Source organism: Peromyscus maniculatus, chromosome X, assembly GCF_049852395.1.
Source record: "Peromyscus maniculatus bairdii isolate BWxNUB_F1_BW_parent chromosome X, HU_Pman_BW_mat_3.1, whole genome shotgun sequence".
In the NCBI taxonomy this organism is placed as follows: domain Eukaryota; kingdom Metazoa; phylum Chordata; class Mammalia; order Rodentia; family Cricetidae; genus Peromyscus; species Peromyscus maniculatus.
Window position 1 is genome coordinate 74,353,841 of NC_134875.1, and position 21,211 is coordinate 74,375,051.

At 37.2% G+C, this 21,211-nt stretch overlaps 1 protein-coding gene across 1 annotated transcript; it reads left to right on the plus strand.

Annotated features, from left to right (window-relative positions):
- The first annotated feature begins 5,703 nt into the window (after positions 1-5,703).
- Positions 5,704-20,157, plus strand: Satl1 (spermidine/spermine N1-acetyl transferase like 1). Its single transcript, XM_076562326.1, has 6 exons — positions 5,704-8,711; positions 12,713-12,764; positions 17,480-17,560; positions 17,953-18,054; positions 19,038-19,078; positions 19,870-20,157. Exons 1-6 carry the CDS (start codon positions 6,066-6,068, stop codon positions 20,038-20,040), a joined length of 3,093 nt encoding a protein of 1,030 aa, XP_076418441.1. The 5' UTR covers positions 5,704-6,065; the 3' UTR covers positions 20,041-20,157.
- The last annotated feature ends 1,054 nt before the right edge of the window (positions 20,158-21,211 follow it).

Genomic DNA, 21,211 nt, shown 5'->3' on the forward strand with positions numbered 1-21,211 from the left:
AAGATGCTTTCTTTTTCCATTATACAATTTTGGCTTCTTTGTCAAAATTCAGGTGTTCATAGGTGTGTAGATTAAAGCCAGGGTCTTCAATTTGATTCCATTGATCCACATGTCTGTTTTTTATGCCAATAACAAGCTATTTTTACTATCACTCTATAGCAGAGCTTGAAGTCAGGGATGGTGATGTCTCTGGAAGTTTCTTTATTGTACAGGATTGTTTTGGCTATCCTGGGTTTTTTTGTTTTGTTTTGTTTTTTCCATATGAAGTTGAGTATTATTCTTTTGAGGTCTGTGAAGAATTGTGTTGAGATTTTGATGGAAATTGCGTTGAATCTGTAGATTGCTTTTGGTAAGTTTGCCATTATTACTATGTTGAGCCTACCAAGAACATGGGAGATCTTTCCATTTTTGATATCTTTAATTTCTTTCTTCAAAGACTTAAAGTTCTTGTCATACAGTGTAATGGGTAGCTGTTCTAGCTATGACCTTGAAGCATAACCCCTAGAGAGGCAGCAGGTGATTGCTACATCAGACTATGACCTTGAAGTACATGCCCCTGGGGCACAGCTACTCCAGACCATTAAGACCTGGGATGCATGTATGCAACACTCTCTTTGCTCCCTCATGATTTGGATGCTGGGACAGACTAGGCAGATTATGGTCACAGAGAAGGCCAGGAATGGTGAGCAGCTCCCAAGAAATTCAGTTTTCTTCTCTGTTTGTTTCTGCTGGCCTGTCTCCTCTCTCCTAGAACTGTTATTGCTATTCCAGCCTGACCCTTGCCCCTGGTACTCTCATTTGTTTGGTTAGAGTTACCTCAAGACATTTTATATTATTTGTGGCTATTGTCAAAGGTGATGTTTCTCTGAATTCTTTCTCAGCCTTTTCATCATTTGTATATAGGAGGGCTACTGATTTTTTAGTTAATCTTGTATCCAGCTACATCACTAAAGGTGTTTATCATCTGTGGGAGTTTTCTGGTAGAATTTTTGGGATTGCTTATGTACTCTATACTATATCATCTGCAAAGAGCAATACTTTGGCTTCTTCTTTTCCAGTTCATATCCCTTTGATCACCTTTTGTTGTCTTATTGCTCTAGCTAGAATTTCGAGTACTATATTCAATAGATATGGAGAGAGTGGACAGCCTTGTCTTGTTCCTGATTTTAGTGGAACCATTTTGAGTTTCTTTCCATTTAGTTTGATGTTGGTTATTGGCTTGTTGTATATTGCCTTTATTATGTTGAGGTATGTTCCTCATATTCCTGATCTCTCCAAGACCTTTATTATGAAGGGGTGTTAGATTTTGTTGAAGGCCTTTTCAGCATCTAATGAGATGTTGATGTGTTTTTTTCCTTTCTGTTTGGTTATATGGTGGATTATATTGGCAGATATTCATATGTTGAACTATCCCTGCATCTCTGGGTTGAAGCCTACTTGACAATGGTGGATAATCTTTTTGTTGTGTTTTTGGATTTGGTTTGCCAGTATTTTATTGAGTATTTTTGCATCATGTTGTGATTGGTTTGTAATTCTTTTTCTTAGTTGCATCTTTGTGTGGTTTGGATATCAGCTTCATAAAAAGAGTTTGGTAATGTTCCTTCCATTTCTATTGTGTGAAATAATTTGAGGCGTATTGGTATTAGCTCTTTTTTGGAATTCTGGTAGAATTCTGCACTGAAACCATCTGGTCCTGGGCTTTTTTTGGTTGTGAGACTTTTATTGACTGTTTCTATTTCCTTAGGGGCTATCGGTCTATTTAAATTGTTTATCTGGTCTTGATTTAATTTTTGTATGTGGTACCTATCCAGAAATGTTCCTTCTTTTTCTATTTTGTGGAATAATTTGAGAACTAGTGGCATTGATTCTTCTTTGAAGGTCTGGTAGAATTCTGAACTAAAACTATTAGGCACTAGGCTGATTTTTGTTGGGAGACTCAGTTACTGCTTCTGTTTCACTTGGGGCTGTGGGGCTGTTTGAGTTGCTTCACTGATCTTGATTTAACTGGGTAAGTCATACATATCAAGAAATTTAGCTGGGCGGTGGTGGCACATGCCTTTAATCCCAGCACTCGGGAGGCAGAGGCAGGTGGATCTCTGTGAGTTCGAGGCCAGCCTGGTCTACCAAGTGAGTTCCAGGAGAGGCGCAAAGCTACACAAAGAAACCCTGTCTTGAAAAAAAAGAAAAAAGAAATTTAACCATTTTACACTTTGGTGGGATATAAATTTTTAAAGCATGCCCTCATGATTCTCTGAATTTCCTTTGTGTCTGTTGTGAACTCTTCCTTTTCACCTCTAATTTTATTAATTTGGAACTTCTCTTTTCACCTTTTAGTTAATTTAAGTCTTTATCAGTCTTATTGATTTTCTCAAAGAACCAACTTTTCATTTTTATTCTTTGTATTGGTTTGTTGTTGTTGGTAGTGGTGGATGTTGGATTCTATTTTATTGATTTCAGTTCTGTGCTTGATTCTTTCTTTCTGTCTGCTCTTTTAGGTGTGATTTCATCCTGTTCTAGAGCTCTCATATATGTCACTAGGTAACTAATATGAGATCCTTCATTTTTATGTAGTCACTTAGAGCTATGAAATTGCCTCCTAGAACTGCCTTCATTTTGTCCTATAGGTATGAAGATCTTGTATTTTCCTTTTTATTAAATTCTCACTACTTTTTAATTTCTATCTTAATTTTATGACTTGAACCATCTTTCATTCAGTGATGAGTTATTCAGTTTACGTGAGTTTGTAAACTTTCTGTTAGTTCCATTGTTGTTGACATCTAGTTAATCTATGGTGGTAAGTTAGGATGTAGTGTGTTGTTTCAATTTTCTTATATCTTTTGAGACTTGCTTTGTGTTCAAATATGTAGTAAGTTTTGGAGAATTTTCCATGAGCTGCTGAGAAGAAAGTATATTCTCTTATGTTTGGGTGAACTATTTTGTAAACATCTGCTAGATTTATGATATCATTTAGGTCCAACATTTCTCTGTTCAGTTTTTGTCTGGATTTACTCGTCTATTGACAAGAGTAGGGTCAGGTATTGAAGTCACTTACTATCACTATGTGAAGGTCAAGATGTGATTTCAGCTGTAGTACTTTTCTTTTATGAACTTATATGCCTGCACATTTGGTGCAAAATTGTTTAGAATTGCAACATCCTCTGTGGGGGAACTGATCCCACTTCTTAAAGGTTTCCTATGAGGAGGAGAGAGGAATAAGAAACTTGTAGATAGAATTATAGGCCTAGACAAGAAGAAGAAAGATAGAAACACAGGATAGCTTCGGGGGGACCTGGGTCAATACCCAACAGCCCAGAACTTTATTCAAAAGGGCTTTTTATAACAATGCCAAGGGTGAGGCAAAAAGACCCCCCCCTTGCTAGTTATAGCCAAATGCAGACCCTTCCAAACACCTGGTAGCCAGGCCCATGGTCCAATCATCTTCTTATACAGTCCTGCTGGGTAAAGCAAGTTCAGATCTCACTAGGAAACCTTTGTGGGCTCCCACAGTCCTCTTGGTGGATTTTTCCTTTGATGAGTTTATAGTGTTATTCTTTGCATCTTTTAATTAGTTTTGGGTTGAAGTTTATTTTGTTGGATATTAACATAACTTCACCTACTTTATTCTTGGGTCATCTGCTTAGAATACATTTCTCTATCCTTTTACCTGAATGTGTACCTATCCTTGATGGTAAGGTGTGTTTCTTGGATGTAACAGAAAGATTGATCCTGTGTTCTAATCCAGTCTGTTATTCTGTGTGTTTTTATTAGGGAATGGAGACCATTAATATTGAGAGTTATCAATGAGTAGTGCTACTTTACTCCTGTTATTTTGTTGTTATAGTATGGGTTTTCCCTCTTCTTTTGATTTATTGGTCTGCGATCATTTATTCTTTGTGTTATCTTGGGTGTGGTTAACCTCTTCAGATTGAGGATTTCCTTCTAGTGCCTTCTGGATTTGTAGATACATACTATTTAAATTTGGCTGTATCAAGGAAAGTTTTTTCTTTCTCATCTCTTGTGATTGATAGTTTTGCTGGGCATAGTAGTATGGGCTGGCATCTGTGGTCTCTTAGATTTTTGTGAACATCTATCCAGGCCATTATGGCTTTTAAAGTATCCATTGAGAAATTGGGTGTTATTCTAAGCTGTCTGCCTTTATCTATTACTTGGTCGTTTTCCCTGGAAGATTTTATTCTTTCTTTGTTCTGTACAGTTAGTGGTTTGATTATTATGTGTTGTAAGACAGGTCCAGTCTATTTGGTATTTTGTATTTTTCTTATACCTTGTTAGATACATCCTTCTTTTGGTTAGGGAAATTTTCTTCTATGATTTTGTTGAAAATATTTTCTATGACTTTGACCCTGATTTCTTCTCCTTCCTCTATTGCTATAATTTGTATATTTGGTCTTTTCATAGTGTCCCAGATTTCCTGGATCTTTTTGTGCCTGTGTATTTTTATACTCAATATTTTTTTTGAGTTAGGTATGCATTTCTTCTACTTTCTTCAAAGCCTGAAATTTTCTCTTTCATGTTTTGTACTCTGTTGGTGAAGCTTATCTCTGAGGTTTATGTTTGACTTCCTAAATTTTTCATTTTCAGTTTTACTTCAGTTTGGGTTTTCTTTTGTGATTCTATTTCTATTATTGTATTTTGAACTGTTTCTTTATTTCATTCCACTGATTGTGTTTTCACAGAGTTTACTAAGGCATTTATTCATATCCTCTTAAAGGTCCTTGAACATAGTCATAATTGATACTTTGAAATCCTTGCTTTGTGTTTCAGCTATATTGCATTTCTCAGAGTCTACTGTAGTAGGGTTACTAGATTCTGGTAGATACATATTATCTTGGGGTTAATATTTTTGTTTTTGTGTTGTTGTCTAGGAATCTAGAGTTAGGATGATTGAGGTGATTCTAGGTGTTGATATCTGGTATTGTGTTTGTTGGGTGGGTATGCCATTACTTGGTTTCATTTGCCCTCTCTGGATCTTAGGAAAGTGTAGTAGCTGTGTGTGTGGCCTGATAGAGAACACCTCTGCAGGTTTGTGGGTGGTGAAGTGTAATAGAGATGGGCTCAGAGAAACGGCTGAGAGGGAATGAACTAAGAAGATTCTGTTCCTACCAAGAATCAGAGTTCCTAGGGAGTTCAAGGTGTGATAGGAGTGGCTTCTTCAAGTAGGTTGCAGTAAAACAAAGAATAATCTTGAAAGACAGGGATAAAAGACCAGGGGAATCCTGGGTCTGTATTCATAGTTGTAATCTCCAGTGAATGGAGATGAGGTAGGAGGTACTGTACCTGCAAGCAGACTGACACAAGGATCGGGTGAGGCTGGACAGATTGTAATGAAGGAAATGAAGCAAAGTGAAATTCACCTACCTGAGTCTAGGTCTGCTTTGGTTAGTGGAAATTGCAAGTAGAGAGTGTTTCTTGATATCCTTGGCTAACACAAAGGAAGGGGAATGAGCTAGAAGTGGGTTGAGAGGGTCCACAGGAAGGTGTAAAGCTATGCCCACACCAAGGTTCAGGAAATTCCACAGAGAATGGAGATAGAGTGGGAGGAGAGACACTTGCAAGCATACTGCTACAGTGCTGGGATGAGATTGGAGAGCCAGTCAAACAGCCGCTGCTGCCCTGCCCTTACCTCACCACTTCCAAGAACAACACATAGGCACAGAGACACTGGCATTGTGACTTCATTATGATGCATTCCAGTTTGGATTGGGGGAGGGGTCATGTGGTAACACTCTCCCAGGATCATTTTGTTCTTCCTCTTCAGGCCTGTTGGCAGGAAAAGACCAGATGGCAGGCTGAAATCCAATCAAGTTTGGAGTTGTGGTCTCTAGTGAAGCCAACTCCAGCAAATTCGAGGCTTCAATCACCCTCCTCAGGTAGTCACCTCTGTTCCTATTCCCATCATGACAGAGAACTATCTCCAAGCGTGAGTTTAGACAAACTGGAAACAGCTGATAACTTTTCACCACAGCATTGTAGTCCAAAGATCCTGTCTATCAAGACTCTTACAAGCCAGCCAGTTGTTCACCAACCCATCAGCTGCCAAACAAGTCATGGACCAACCAGGCAAAAACCAACCAGGCTTGAACCAACCAAATGTAACACAACCAGGTGCAAGTGAACCAGCTATGAACCACCCAGGCATAAGACAATCAGGCTCAGGCAAAACAGACATGAATCAAACAGTTATGAGCCCAGCAGGCAGAAGCCCATACAATATGAAACAACCTGGGACCAGCCAACCAAACATCAACCAGCCAAGCATGAGCCAACAAGGCATGAACAAACCAGGTGTGACAAGATCAGGTGCAAGCCAAACAGATATGAACCAACCAGGCCCGAGCCAACCCAATATGAAACAACCAGGGCCAAGCATGGACCAGCCAGTCAAGAGCAAACCAGACATGAGCCAACAAGGTATGAGGCAGCCAAAACCAAGCCAACTGGATATAAAAAACCTAGGCAAAAGCCAACCAGACATGAATCAAGCAGGCATGAGCCAAACAAGCATATGGCAGCCAGGCCCACCTCCTCCCAACATGAAGCAAATGAACTCATGGCAATGGGGTCCAGGGTATCCAGGTAGGAGACCACCAGACATGTGGCAAATAGACCAAAGCAATCAGGGAATGAGACAATCAGACACAGTGCAACCAGGTCCAAGCTATGCAGGACAGAGACAACCAGATACATGGATATCCGATCCAAGTTATTCAGGAATGAAACAAAGAGAACCACAGCAATGGGGGTCAAGCTCTGCAAGCTTCAGACAAAAAGATGCAGGTCAATGGAGCTCAAGCCACTTAAACAAAAAATATTCAAATTCATGGCAAGCACTCGTAGATTTTTCAGCCATCAGACAATTAAACTTCAGACAAGCAGATCCCACTGAACAAGGTATGAAACAATTTGACACATTGCAACCAGACCCTATTCAACCAGGCATGAGACTGAGAGTACCAAGCTCAGGGCAACCAGGCCCCAGACAGCCATGTATGAGACAAAATGACATACAGCAATTGGACCTTAACCAACAAGGCATGAAACAGTCAGGCACATGGCAACCAGGCCTCTGCCCACAAGGCATGAGGCAATTGGGCACATGGCAACCAGACCCCAGCCCACTAGGCATGAAACAGTCAGGCACATGGCAACCAGGCCCCAGCCCACTAGGCATGAAACAGTCAGGCACATGGCAACCAGGCCCCAGCCCACTAGGCATGAAACAGTCAGGTACATGGCAACCAGGCCCCAGCCCACTAGGCATGAAACAGTCAGGCACATGGCAACCAGGCCCCAGCCCACTAGGCATGAAACAGTCAGGCACATGGCAACCAGGCCCCAGCCCACTAGGCATGAAACAGTCAGGCACATGGCAACCAGGCCCCAGCCCACTAGGCATGAAACAGTCAGGCACATGGCAACCAGATCCCAGCCTACTAGGCAAGAAATGGTCAGGCACCTGGCAACTGAGCCTCAACCAACTAGGCATAAGACAGTCCAACACATGTCAACTAGGCCCTAGACCACCAGCTATGACACAATCAGACACAAAGCAACTGGGCCCTAGCCCACTGAGCAGGACACCATCAAACACAAAGCAACTTGGCCCCAGTCTATCAGGCATAAAAGATTTAGACACAGAGCAATCAAGCCCCAGCCAATCAAGCATGACAAAATATGACACATGTCAACCCAACCAATCAGGCATGAAAGAGCTAGACAGATGGCAACCAGGCACCAGTCAACCAGGCAGGATAGAATTGAACACACAGCAATTAGGCACCATCCAACCAGGCATTAAACAGTTGGATTCATGGCAAAGGGGTCCCAACCAGCCAGGCAGGATAGAATCAGAAAAATGGCAAATAGGCCCCAGGCCCCTAGGTATGAGACAATTGGATTCATGGCAACCAGGTCCAAGCCAATTGGGCATGAAATATTCAGACTCATGCCCATGGGGCCCAAGCCACTCAGGCATGGGACACTCAGATTTATGGCAACCAAGCCCCAGCCAATTAGGCACAAGACTATCAGATGCATGGCAAACATGCCCAAGCCACCCAGGCATGAAACAATTGGATACATGGCAACAAAGTCCCAGAATCCCTGGTGTAAGACAATTATACACATGGAAGCCAAGCCCCAGTTGCTCAGGCACAAGACAATCAGAAAAATGGCAATTAGATCCCAGCAACCCAGACATGAGACAATCAGGTATTTTGGAACCGATGCCAAGGCAATTCAAGACAAGTACCAGCCAACAGGGTACATACCAAGAAGGCGTGAAACAATCACAGACAAGTCAACCAGAAACCATTCAATTAGGGACAAACCAATTAGCTACAAGCCAGCCAGATACCACCCAACCAGGAACTAGCTCATTAGATACAAACCAAATAGACACCACCCAACCAAACCAAGGAGAAATGACACAATCAGATACATCAATGACAAGTCCAAGTCAACCAGAGATGAAAGCCAGCCCATCAGACATCACCAGCCAATCAGACTCAAGTCAAGTAGGCATAAGTCAACGAGGTAAAAGTCAATTAGAGCCAAGTGAATCAAGCATGAGTGATTTTGATACAAATCAACAAGGAATGATTCAATTACCCACGAGAAAAACAAGTACTGATCCTTTCTACATAAGACCTGCTGAGCCTCAGGACTGCCCAGATATCCTGCAATTGATAAAAGTAAGTCTGTATTTTCTTATTCCTTAGAAATTATTTCAGGGCTGAAAGAATAAAAGGAATGCATAGTCTAGCTTTGAACCTATCTCTATTAATTGTGATTCATATACACAGTGTTTTGGTAATCACTAACCCTTTCTAATCTTCATTTTCCATATAAAACAAGATTATAGCAATTACAACACCAAGAAATTGTTGTAATATATATATGAGATGTGGACTAGGGAATATAGCTTCATTGGTAAAGCATATCCAGAGGTCTGTTCACAGATACATCCCATGAGTCTAACCAACTGAGTGAAAGTTTTCTTACACACACATTTATTTTAATGCCTTTCCTAGAAACCATACCAGTACAGTAAACATGACAATGTAATAACTATAGTTACCATGATTGAATTTTCCTGTACTGACAGCAGTCATTCATGTGATACAGATGTGTATTTAGGAGTTCTCTTTGAGATTCATGTTCTTTAATATATTTCTGTTTCCCCAATACTTGATCATTTTCAAATTTAGAAAAATACTCTTTGCTAAAGAATTTATTAGTTTTCCATCAAAATTCCTTAACTAATAGACATCATTATGATGCCTTGTGTAGCTATGCAGTAGCATCATTATAGCAGAGTATAACCTTTTTCTCTGCTTGATCTTAAAACTTCTAATGTTTTTGATGTTAAAATGTTTTGCAGATACATACCAGACTAAATGACATCTTCCTCATGGGAAGTGTATGATATTTTAAAGTTTGTACACATATATTAATATTATAAATCCATAATAAACCAGTATTAAATAAAGTAGGTAAAGCAAAGCAGCTAGTTTCTCAAAAGTAATTCAGCAAAATCAAATACTGTGACCAGAGTTTTTATTACATAATTTGAAAATGACTAGTATATTCACTGAACATTTTGATCTGTTCAGGTCTAAACAGTTAAGATGTAAGCAACTTGTTATTGCTGTGAGTTAGGCTATGAGTTTACAATTCCTTAGTCACAACATAGTGTGTTTTTATATATGTGTTCATATATACATGACCATTATAATACATAAGAATTAGATGGTTACATTATTCCTAATACTAGGAATAATGTTTTTGAAGTGTCAAAAAGAGTAACACTGCTTTCTTCAATTAATGGCCCTTTTATTGTGGTTCCAGGATTTTCTTTTCCTTGAGACCTCTACTTACCTTTTTTTCTCCTCTTAAGGAACAAACCTAGGTTTTTTTTTCCTTGATTTTCTATAGCAAAACAAATAATGCCTCTCCACCATAAAAAATCTGACAATATATACTATAATTAAACATTCTGAATCATGTACCTATAGTATTTCAAATCGAAGACATTTTAAAAGGAAGCACACATTACTTAAGATTACATATTTCAAATAACTATACCTCAGTCCAAATTTAGATTGTATAGCTATCAGAATCTTCAATCCTGGTAATAATTCTATGCTTTTAATTTTCTGTGAAACACTGAAAAGTTAAACAAAATTTTGTCATGTTCAGAAATATTTAAGACTGGTTTTAAAATTTAACCATTTGGTGTTTTTTTGTATTGTTCTGATTTGTTACATTGTGTTTTGTTTTGAGACAACTGTAACCCTCACTGTCCTGGAACTTACTATGTAGACAAGGCTGGCCTTGAACTCATAGAGATCCACCTGCCTCTGCCTCACAAGTGCTAAGATTAAAGGGATCTATCCCTATGCTTGGTGTTGAAGTACAATTTTCGAAACAGACCTTATAGTAGAGCTTAAATTTTCATTTTCTGTATATGTGTTTGCTTGAAACCAACTACTGCACAAGATAAACAACCAATTGGAAACTTTTATTTTTATCTGATAAACTAATTTGAAATTATTTACACTAAATGAGGTTTTAAAAATTGGTCTCTTTTGCAGATATCAAAATAGCAATCATTTGATCTAAATTGCCAAAATATCCAAAATAATAGTGAAAATTATTAATGTGAAATTATGTGAAATATAAGTTTATTAGAGCTCTTATACATATAGTATAGTTATCACAAAGTTGAAAATGTTGCAAAAATATGGTTATTCCTGAACTGTTACTTTTCCTGCTGTATTCTAACTGACCAAGACCATATGAAGAACACATCTTTATAAATTAGTGCTAATTGATATGGAGACTGATTAGGATGTTACTAATGAAGCTATATGCTTATGTCTGGATTTTTTGAAAAGCAGTCATTTTGTCTTAATGTTTCTAGTGCTGTGATGAAACACCATGACCAACGCAACTTGTGGAGGAAAGGGTTTATTTGGCTTACACTTCAGCATTGCTGTTCATCACTGAAGGAAGTCAGGACAGGAACTCAAACAGGGCAGGAACCTGGAGGCAGAAACTGATGCAGAGGTCATGGAGGAGTGCTGCTTACTTGCTTGCTCCTCATGGCTTCCTTAGCCTATTTTCTTATAGAACCCAGGACCACCAGTCCAGGGATGGCACCACCACAATGGTTTGTTTCCTCTCCCACTGATCACTAAAGAGAAAATGCTCTACAGGCTTATATGTAATGGCTTAAATATGTACAGGCTTAAAATGCCTATAGCCTGATTTTATAGAAGCATTGTCTCAGTTGAGGTTCTGTCCTTTCAAATGACTCTAATCTGTGCCAAATTGACAGAAAATGAGCCAGCACACATTTTGAAGAACTTAAATTTATTTCATTTATATAGATAAGTAAGATTTTATTGTGGGGTAAGAAATATTCTGTTGAATTCTTGTACTGTCATATGGGAAAATGCAATATCTTCACAGTTTTTGTCAATGCAAAATAAAATTTAACTCTAGATTACCTGGAAAAATAAAATAATGTAAATTAAAATAATGTAAATAAAAAGAATACAAGAGAATATAACAAAATAATAATATTAGAAAAGTTTTTAAAGTGTTTAATGTATAAGTACATATGTATTTTCATGTGACTGACATGACTGCATTTGACATTATAAATAGAAAGTTGATACATAAAAATTAAGATTTTATTGTTGTCCTTGTTCAGCTCATGTTTAGACAGTTATTTTGGTGAGAATTTATGGCTGTAACCTTCAGACACTGCTAAGTAAGCAAGGAGTATATGGGAGAGTACAGAGGGAGAAATGATGTGGTTATATTATAATCTCAAAAATAAATGAAAAAGGGTTTTCATAAAATTATCAGAACTAGCACAATGAAACTTTATGAAGTGTCCAAAAGTTTTCTAAAGTACATGTGAGAATGTGGTATTTGATACTAAGGGATATTTCAAATCACTGAATATAAGAGGGGTCATTCAATTAACGGCACTGGGATGACAGAGTAGGTATGATGGTGACATTCTACCTTAGTGTTTACACACACAAAAATATACAAAGCAATTAGTAAGAACAGAAGAGGATAAAAACCAGCATTTTGTACAATTGATAGCCCCAACTGAAAATAAAGAAAAGAAATGGACAAAGGAGATCAAGAGTGAATATTTTATAACTTTCTAAGCATGAAATAAGCATCACAAAAGAAAGAATTTGGATGGGCAAAAAAATTAATAATAAGGGCCACAATTTTAAAATTCTAAAGTTATACTAGCAAAAGCCACCCCAGGCAAATACATGTCACAAATTTCTCTGTAAAGTCATAATAAATAAACATTGTGACTGTGACTACCCAGAAAAAAGTTTTCCTTTACTTTCCAGGTTCCTGCTGAATTCAAAGCTAGTAACCCAGAAAGTTAACCTTCACATAACCGTGATATGAATTCTATCATATGTCTATTGTCTCTCTATAAATCTACCTGCCTATCATCTAGCTACCAACTAGTCATCTACCTAGTTTGTGTTGCATTGCTGTTTCAGATTTTAATTTCTAGATAACTGTGATCAAGTTTGACTTCTTTTTAACACATCACAGGATACCTGTGTATATAAATGTTAAATAAATATTTCAATGATTATAATATTTACTAAATCATCAGCTGAAAGGTTTTTTTCTACTTTGACAGGAAATGGCTTCCTATGAAGGCATGCAAGAAAACGTGAACTTAACAGAACTGGGTAAGATGTTTTGTGGTAATTTTAGAGCAGGTAAAAACTGTGTGAATGCATGCACACAGAATAGATACTTAGGTATGCAGAAGCTTCCATCCTTGTTACAAAACATGACCCTACTAATAACATTGAAATATACAAGACACAAATTCCTTAGCCTTTTCTTTTCTTTTTAAAAAATTTTTTAAATTTATTTAACTTTATTTTATGAGCATTGGTGTAAAGGTGTCAGATCTCCTGAAACTGGAGTTACAGACAGTTGTGAGCTGCCATGTGGGTACTGGGAATTGAACCCTGGTCCTCTGGAAGAGCAGCCAGTGCTCTTAACTGCTGAGCCATCTCTCCAGCCCCACCCCCCCTTTTTAATTTTTTTTCCCTTAGCCTTTTCAGTGTTCCACTAGTTTCCATTTTCACTCAAAGCATGAAACGGATACAGATGCAGTAGACTGTAAATGCATTGCAAAACAGAGAAGAGGAGGTATGACTGGTCAAAAGTGCTACTTAACATGCAATATGTTGGAAAGAGCTTTGAAAAAAGTTAGTTTTATTACATTTGATAACCGAAATATTAATGGATAATGTAGAAAATTATTATGAATTAGAACTTTTTACACAGTAATAAGAAGGCTAAAAGATGGTGAAACATCATGATTGGCAAAGACCAAATAAAGAGGGTCATTTATTTAACATTAGAAGAATCAAGTGAAGGGTAGTCATTTAAAGTTGAATACTTAAGTATGAACATAATCTACTAAGACCCTTCCACAAAATATTCTTCTACTCTGTGGAGATTTTTTTACCTCTTTTTATAGCGTGCTATTTTGTTGAAGTTTAGCTTTTCCAATTTGTCTCTTTTTCTTTGACTGTGCTTTGGTTGTCAGGTAGACCTAAGAAACCATTGCCACTTACAATATCTTACTGATTTCCTACATTTTCTTCTCAGAGTTTTCTAATGTTACATCCACACTGCCATCTTCAATCTATTTCAAGCTATATTCTGAATATGATTAAAAAGGGTCCAACTTTGTTATTTTATATATGGAAAAATAGTTTTTATAAGATGGTTTATTGGAAAGTCAGTCTTTTCCTCAATTAATGGTTTTGGTACCCTGATAACAAATTGGTTAACCATATTAAGTTTGTGAGTATTTAAGGTCCTGTTTCTGTTTGGTTGGTCTATATGTCAGGCCTCTTTCCAGTATCATACTGTTTTAATTATTATAACATTATGGTGAATCTGAAAATTAAGCAGTGTGTATCCAACAACTTGATTCTTTCATTTTAAAGTTGTTTTGGATATTTGGAGTTCTTTGGAATCTGTATCAATTTAAGGAAACGGAGAGTGGGTGTGGTGCTTGAGTGAGAATGGCCCCTAGTTTGGGGACTCTTTAAGATTGGGAAATGCAGTCTTGTTGGAGGAGCTGTGTCACTGGGGATGGGCTTGGAGGTTTCAAAAGTCCATGCTAGGCCCAGTGACCCTCTCTCCTCTGCCTTCTGCCTGTGGGTCAGAATGTAAAGCTACTGCTCCAGTGCCCAGTGCCATGCCTCTCTGCCTCCCACCATGATGATCATGGACTAATCGTTTTAAGCCCCCAATTAAATGCTTTCTTTTTAGAAGAGTTGCCTTGGTCATTGTCTCTCTTCACAGCAATAAAACAGTAACTAAGACCGAAGTTGGTACCAGGGACTAGGGTATTGCTGGAACAGGCCTGATCTCATTGTTGTTTAGAATATGGAAGATTCTGGGACTTTGAACCAGAAAAGTAGTTGAATGTTTTAAGTGGGATTTTGGTAGTTTGGATAAGACTGACCCATATACTCATATACTTAAATGCTTAGTCACCAGGGAGTGGCAATATTTTAAAGTATTAGAAGGACTGGAGGAAGTGTGTCACAGGGAGTGAGTGGCCTTTGAGGATTCAAAAGCCCATGCCAAGAATCTCAGTCTCTCTCTCCTCCTTCTTCCCTCCTACTCTCTTCCCCTCCCTCTCCTTTCTCTCACTCCCTTCCCACCCCCCCTCCCTCCTTCCCTCCCTCCCTCCGTGCCCCCCTCTCTCTGCCTGAGGATCAGGATGTAGTGCTCAGCTACTAAGCCAGCACTGTGCTCCCTACCATGCTGATAATGGATTAAACTTCGGAAACTATAATGAAGCCTCAAATAAATGTTTTCTAAGTGTTGCCTTGGTCATGGTGCGTGGTGATATTTTGTTCTACCCTAATAAAATTTGCCTGAAGATCACAGAACAGAACAAACCACTAGATTAAACATAGAGGCCAGGCACACACCTTTAATCCCAGAATTTGGGAGCCGCACACCTTTAATCTCAGCACTAGGAAAGAAGTGAAATAGCTGGGCAGAGAAAGGCATAGAAGGCATGAGGAGACAGAAACTAGAGCCTTTCGGCTAGGGAGGGGCCTTTGGGCTAGAGAGCCTTTTTGGCTGGGGAGCCCTTTCCAGCTGAAGCCCTTTTGGCAGAAGCCCTTTTTGGTTGAAGCTTTTTTGACCCCTTTCAGCTGAGGACTTGGAGACACTCAGTCAGAGGATTCATGGAGTTGTTGAGGTGAGACGTGGCAGTGGCTTGTTCTTGCAGTTACACTATACCACACCACTAGTTTCAACAAAATTGCATCTTGATTATTTTTAAATGATTTGCAGCAATAATATTCATTTGCATTTATCAATTAGCTGGTTGTCATGCTAGGAACAGAACCTAGGGTCTCTCACATGCCAGCAAAGTGCTCCATCATTGATTCACATTCCAAGTCTTTTGATTTCCTTCTTCATTTATTGGTTGTTTAAAAGTGTGTTAATTTTCATTTATTTTTGAATATAGAGATTTTTTTTTACCTATTGATTTCTAATTTCATGCCTTTGTGATTGGGAAATATACTGAGCATTATTTTAGTCTTTAAAATTTTATCAAGCCTTGACATGTAGACTAACATATGTCCTATCCTGCAGAAAGTTCCTTGGACACTTGACATGCACATTGTCTTATACATGTGTGTGTTGTTGTATTGAATGCGAATGGTCTCTATGGGTTCATATGTTTGAATGCTTGTTTCCCAGTTGGTGGAACTATTTGGGAAGGATTATGAGTTATATACTTGTTGGAAGACCTGTACCACTGGGAGCAAGGCTTGAGGTTTCAAAAGACTCATGCCATTCCCACTGTGTTGTGTCTGCCTCCTGCTTATGGATCAAGGTATTTCAGCTGTTTTTGCCACCAAGCCTTTGTTCTGCTATCATTGGCTCTAACCCTCTGAAATTTTAAGCTAAATTAAGTGCTTTCTTTATAAGTTGCTTTTGTCATGGTGTTTTAATAGAGCAGTAGAAAAGAAATAACATACAAGATAAGTTCAGTTGGTCTCTAATATTGTTCAGTAATCTATGAAATCTATTTATTTTCTATCTTGTTATATACATTATCGAAAGTGTAATATTAAAGTCTCATACTATTAGTATGTTGCTATGTCTTTCTCCCTTCATTTATATCAGCATTTGTCTCTTTTATTTCAGGGTTGTAATTTTTGTTATGTATATGTTTATAAATGCTCTATCTTCTTAGTGATTTGATATTTTTATAATTACACAATTCCACTCTCTCCTTCAATAATCTATAATTTTATAATAGTATAGCTACCCAAGCTTTCTTTTATTTATGTTTGCATGCTATCTTTTTCCATCATTTCATTTTCAGCCTAGTTGTGTCTTTGAATCCAGAGTGTGTCTCTTACATAAAAATGTAATTGAATTTTTTTTAACTGTACTGGGTTCTGGAAGATGGCTCTGTAAAGTAAAGACCTAATAACTTGAGTTTGAGTCCTAGGACCCACATGGTGAAAGGAAAGAACTGACTCTTGCCAGTTGTCCTCTGACCACCCTCCCCACTACACACACTAAAGGTAAAAATGTAAAAACGGAAAAAAAAAGAGTATCCATTACATTCATCATTATATTTTAATGGAGTAATCTTTTTATATTTAACTACACAAAAGAGTCACTTCTGCCATTTTATATTCTTTCTTTGTCCTTCATTTCCCTCATTAATAACTCACTAATAACTTCTTTTGCACTTTGTTGATTTTATTTAAACACTTAATGTGTCTTATTATTGTAGGTTCTTTGTAGCAGAGATTAACAGACTATGTTGAAATTTTATTAAATTCTCTCTCATGTGTGTCTATTCTCATAGAAAGAGGAGAGAGTGAAAGAGAGTGAGAGAACAAGAGAGAGAGCAAGTGAGAGCAAGAAAGAGGGGAGGAGAGAGAGAGAATTCCCATAGAAACACAAAGCAGGAGTAGATCCATTTAATTTCCCAGAAGTCACTTCAGTCAGTGGAGGGTGGAATAATGAAAATCAGTCTCCAAGCCTTCATCTCAACAATCAGTACAGCACATTAAGGACAAGACAGTTATTGATCAACCAGGCTTCAACAAACTATTCCAGAAACACAAGCTGTCACTCCTACAGACACCTGCTAGAAAACTCAAAGGGACATAGGCAGGTAGCTGACACCACATGCATGGCTTCATTTAGCCCAAATTAACAGCAGATACTAGGCAGACTCTCTTTAAAGTTGTGAGTGTTAAAATACTCACTTCTGATGGTTTTTCCTAGTATAGCTGCTGTGTAGGGAGGAAGATGTGTTCCCACTGCTTCCTATCATGACATCTTTGCTTATAAACTTTGATATGTTGTATGTGGATTGATATTTCAGATTTATTCAGGGATGGTTTTGGAGACAATCCACTTTTCTACTGCCTGGTTGCAGAAGTACCCGCTCAACAAACAGAATCAGGTAAATGTTTCTTCTCCAGTTTAATCTCTAATACATTTTTTATATCTGAAATCAGAGTTAACAGTTAATAAATACACATTGTGTAAATAGTATTAAGCAGAGGAGTGCAATATGCAAACCCGGTGTACTTTTAAATAACTGTTATGTAACTCTGATTATAAAGGTATTAAAAATTATAAGAACATGTCAAACTATATACTTTCTTTTAAAGACTATAAGAAAAAAAAGAAAAGTAAACTTTCTACATTGTAAATTTATGTACTGATATTTTGTCCAACAACCACTTATTGCTTTAATAGTTAAAGCAGCAAACACTTTCATATTCTATTTGAAGACATATACCTTTTTATGATTTAAAGCATTACCCTTTTTGTTCCCTCTCTTCTCCACAGGAGTAAAAATTATTGGATTTGCCATGTACTACTACACATACAACCCATGGATTGGCAAACTGCTTCACCTAGAGGATTTTTACATCATTGAAGGTTACCAAGGTAAAACTACAATCAATAGTATTTGCAAACATCTAAAAGTTTCTAAGTTATATTTTAATGTAAAGACTACAGATAAGCCTTACTATGCATATGATTTTTAAGTTATTCAGATAACTCATTTCCATTTCTTGAGCCTGATCAGGATCCTAGTACAGTGAAGACTCAACTACAAGTTAGAAAATATTTCAATAGTATTCATCAACACACTCAAGTAAGCTATGTTATCCCCAACTACTATTTTTATCTGTAAAATAATTTTATATTTTAGGTTTGTTTCTAATAGACATAGTTAAGAAATATACCCTGTTCTATGAAAACAGTGAAGGCCACCATGGTGACACACACTTTTAATTCCAGTATTTGGGATGCAGAGGCAGGTGTATCTCTGTGAATTCAAGTTCCAGGCCATCCAACAATAGATGGTGAAACCCTTTCTCAAGAAAAAGAAAGAATACAGAGACTCATTTATTCATCATGAATTTTTTTATTATAATTATTAAATTTATTTAAAGCACATTGATCATATTCATCCACCACTTCCTCTCTCTGACTAGTGCCTCCAACCTCTCCTCCCTCCTTTCTTCCTGCCCTGTTTTTTTTTTTATAATTAATAACCCCCAAGTCCAATCAGTGTTACCTTCATATACATGGGTGTTTGGCAACCCACTAGAGCATCAGGAATCTACCAGTGACCATATCACCAAAGATGAATGAATGACTCCATCTCTTGGCAACTTTAATCATCATGAATTTTTAAGATAAAACTAATCTCTTTTGTATTACCATTGTTGTCGTGCTACAATAAGATAAAAGATGATTTAAAGTGTTCATGAGTTTGGTTTCAACATGTTATTATATATATATAGTAGAATATATGGCAACCATAAAGAGTTTGATCTTTTATTGATTTAATATTAAAATAATTGACTACTTTAGTGAAAATTTTCAATGTACAGCCTTATTTGACAATGTCTATTTAATAGGTCTAGGTATTGGGGCTGCTATGCTGAAGAAGCTAAGTCAGGTATGTGTTATAGTTAGTACTCATAGTCTACATATTATCCTTTTCTTTATCAAGTGTTATTTAACAAGGCATAGATTCGGTAACTAATCTTACTGATTAAATATAACACCAAGACTTGCTCAGTTGGTAAAGTGCTTGCCTTGAAAACATGACGATTTGAATCCAATCCCCAGAATCCACATAAAAAGCCAGGAGTAGTGGTACGTACTTTTATGCCAGCAGTGGCAGGGTGACAGGTAGAGACTGTTGGATCTCTTGTGCTCACTAGCCACCACACTAACCTACTTAGTAAAATTTCAGGTCCCTTAGAGACTTTGTCTCAAACAAAAAGTGGAAAGCACCTGAGGGATAACAACTGAAGTTGTCTTCTGATCACCACATGCATGCACACACATGCATCCCAAACTCATATGAACACATGCATTCATATACACAAAACATTTTTGCAACATGCATTTCAAATATTTATTAAAGTGGATTTTCAATTTGAAAGCTCAGATAGATTCTATGTTATATTTAATTAAATTTTATTCCTATATATTGTACAAACATACTGTGATTTTTTACCATCAAGAATAAGCAAACATGAGAGTAGAAAGTAATTTTATTCATAAAATAGACCCACAATGTGACCTGCAATAATATAAAAGATTCTTTTAGTTCAAAAATAGCTATAGTCTTTTGCATTATTATATACATATAGTAATATATATATATTGGAGATCTTCAGGAAATAGTGAATGACTATACTGTCAAATAAGGACAATATTTACTTGTTTGTTTTTAAACAGATAGCCATCAGTTCCCAATGCAGTGCCATGCAGTTTCTTGTTGTCATTTGGAATCAGGATTCCGTTGCGTACTACACTCGCCTAGGGGCTTTGGACCTTTCCTGTGAGGAAGGCTGGCATTTGTTCAGATTTAACATGGAAGATCTCCTGGAACTTGCAGAGGAAACATGAAAAAAGCCTGGTAACAACTCATCCCAACATAGGCCTCAACATGTGAATGTCACCTTAGAAACATCACTTTGACATCAAATGTTGTGAAATAAAGCAAGTGAGCACAATATTCTTGTAGATATTTTGACTTTGAAACAGATTTTTCAAGATACAGTCAATTTGTCATTACCCAAACTAAACAGTAATGGCTAGTAAAAGTTTTAACAATCTAATTGATTGCATCATTGAAAAACCACTCACACTGGGCTTAGAGTTTTTAGTAACTGTATTTCATCAAATGTACAATGGTGGCATTTTCACATAATTGAAATTAAGATAAGCACAATGCTCAAATGGCATTTTCTTAAGGATTTGTTTTATACATGATGAAGTATGAGTATATTTAAATAGAAATAGTAGGTATAAGGTTTAAAATTCATTTCCTACAGTGATACTAAGTTCTGAAGACCTTACTTGTGAAAAATGAGTGATTCCTTATCTTGGGCATTCAGTACCATTGCCACTTTGCTACTGTTCCATAACTACATTCCATCCCTAAACATCTAGAGCTCTCTGGCTGTACTTCGAGAAGATACCGCATTCAACACTGCTATTTGTATATGTTTCCATCCTTCCTGGTACAGTTGCTTTATAGAGTCACAATTATTTTGGAATTATGTAACTATGTAGTACCATCATAAAAAGGTGAGTTCCCAATATACACCAACCATACCCACTAAGGATATTTGTCTGTGAGAAAATACTTATTTAAAAACTGTGTATTTTATAATATTTATAAATACCAAGGACAAGGGGTTGCATTGAATTCACAAATCCTATCCGGAGGATTGAAAAAGATGACAGTAAAATTATACTTGAAGTTTGGGTAGGACATGAGAAGGTAAAGTGAAACAAGACAAAGGGGCATACTGAGAGGAAACAGCACAGGCATTGAAGAGGCAGAAAGAAGAAACATGCTCATTAAGCAAGTGGAATATCATAAATGTACATTTGAAGGAAGTTGTATAAGAAGGAAGATTAGAATATAAGATATAAGACAGTAATGTTTCGATTTGATTTTATAGGCAATGGTGTGCTACTGAAGTTTTCATTAACACACCTACTTAATAGTTGTCAAAAGATGACTGTCACAAAATTAAAGATGAGCTGTAAGAATCAGGTAATATACACA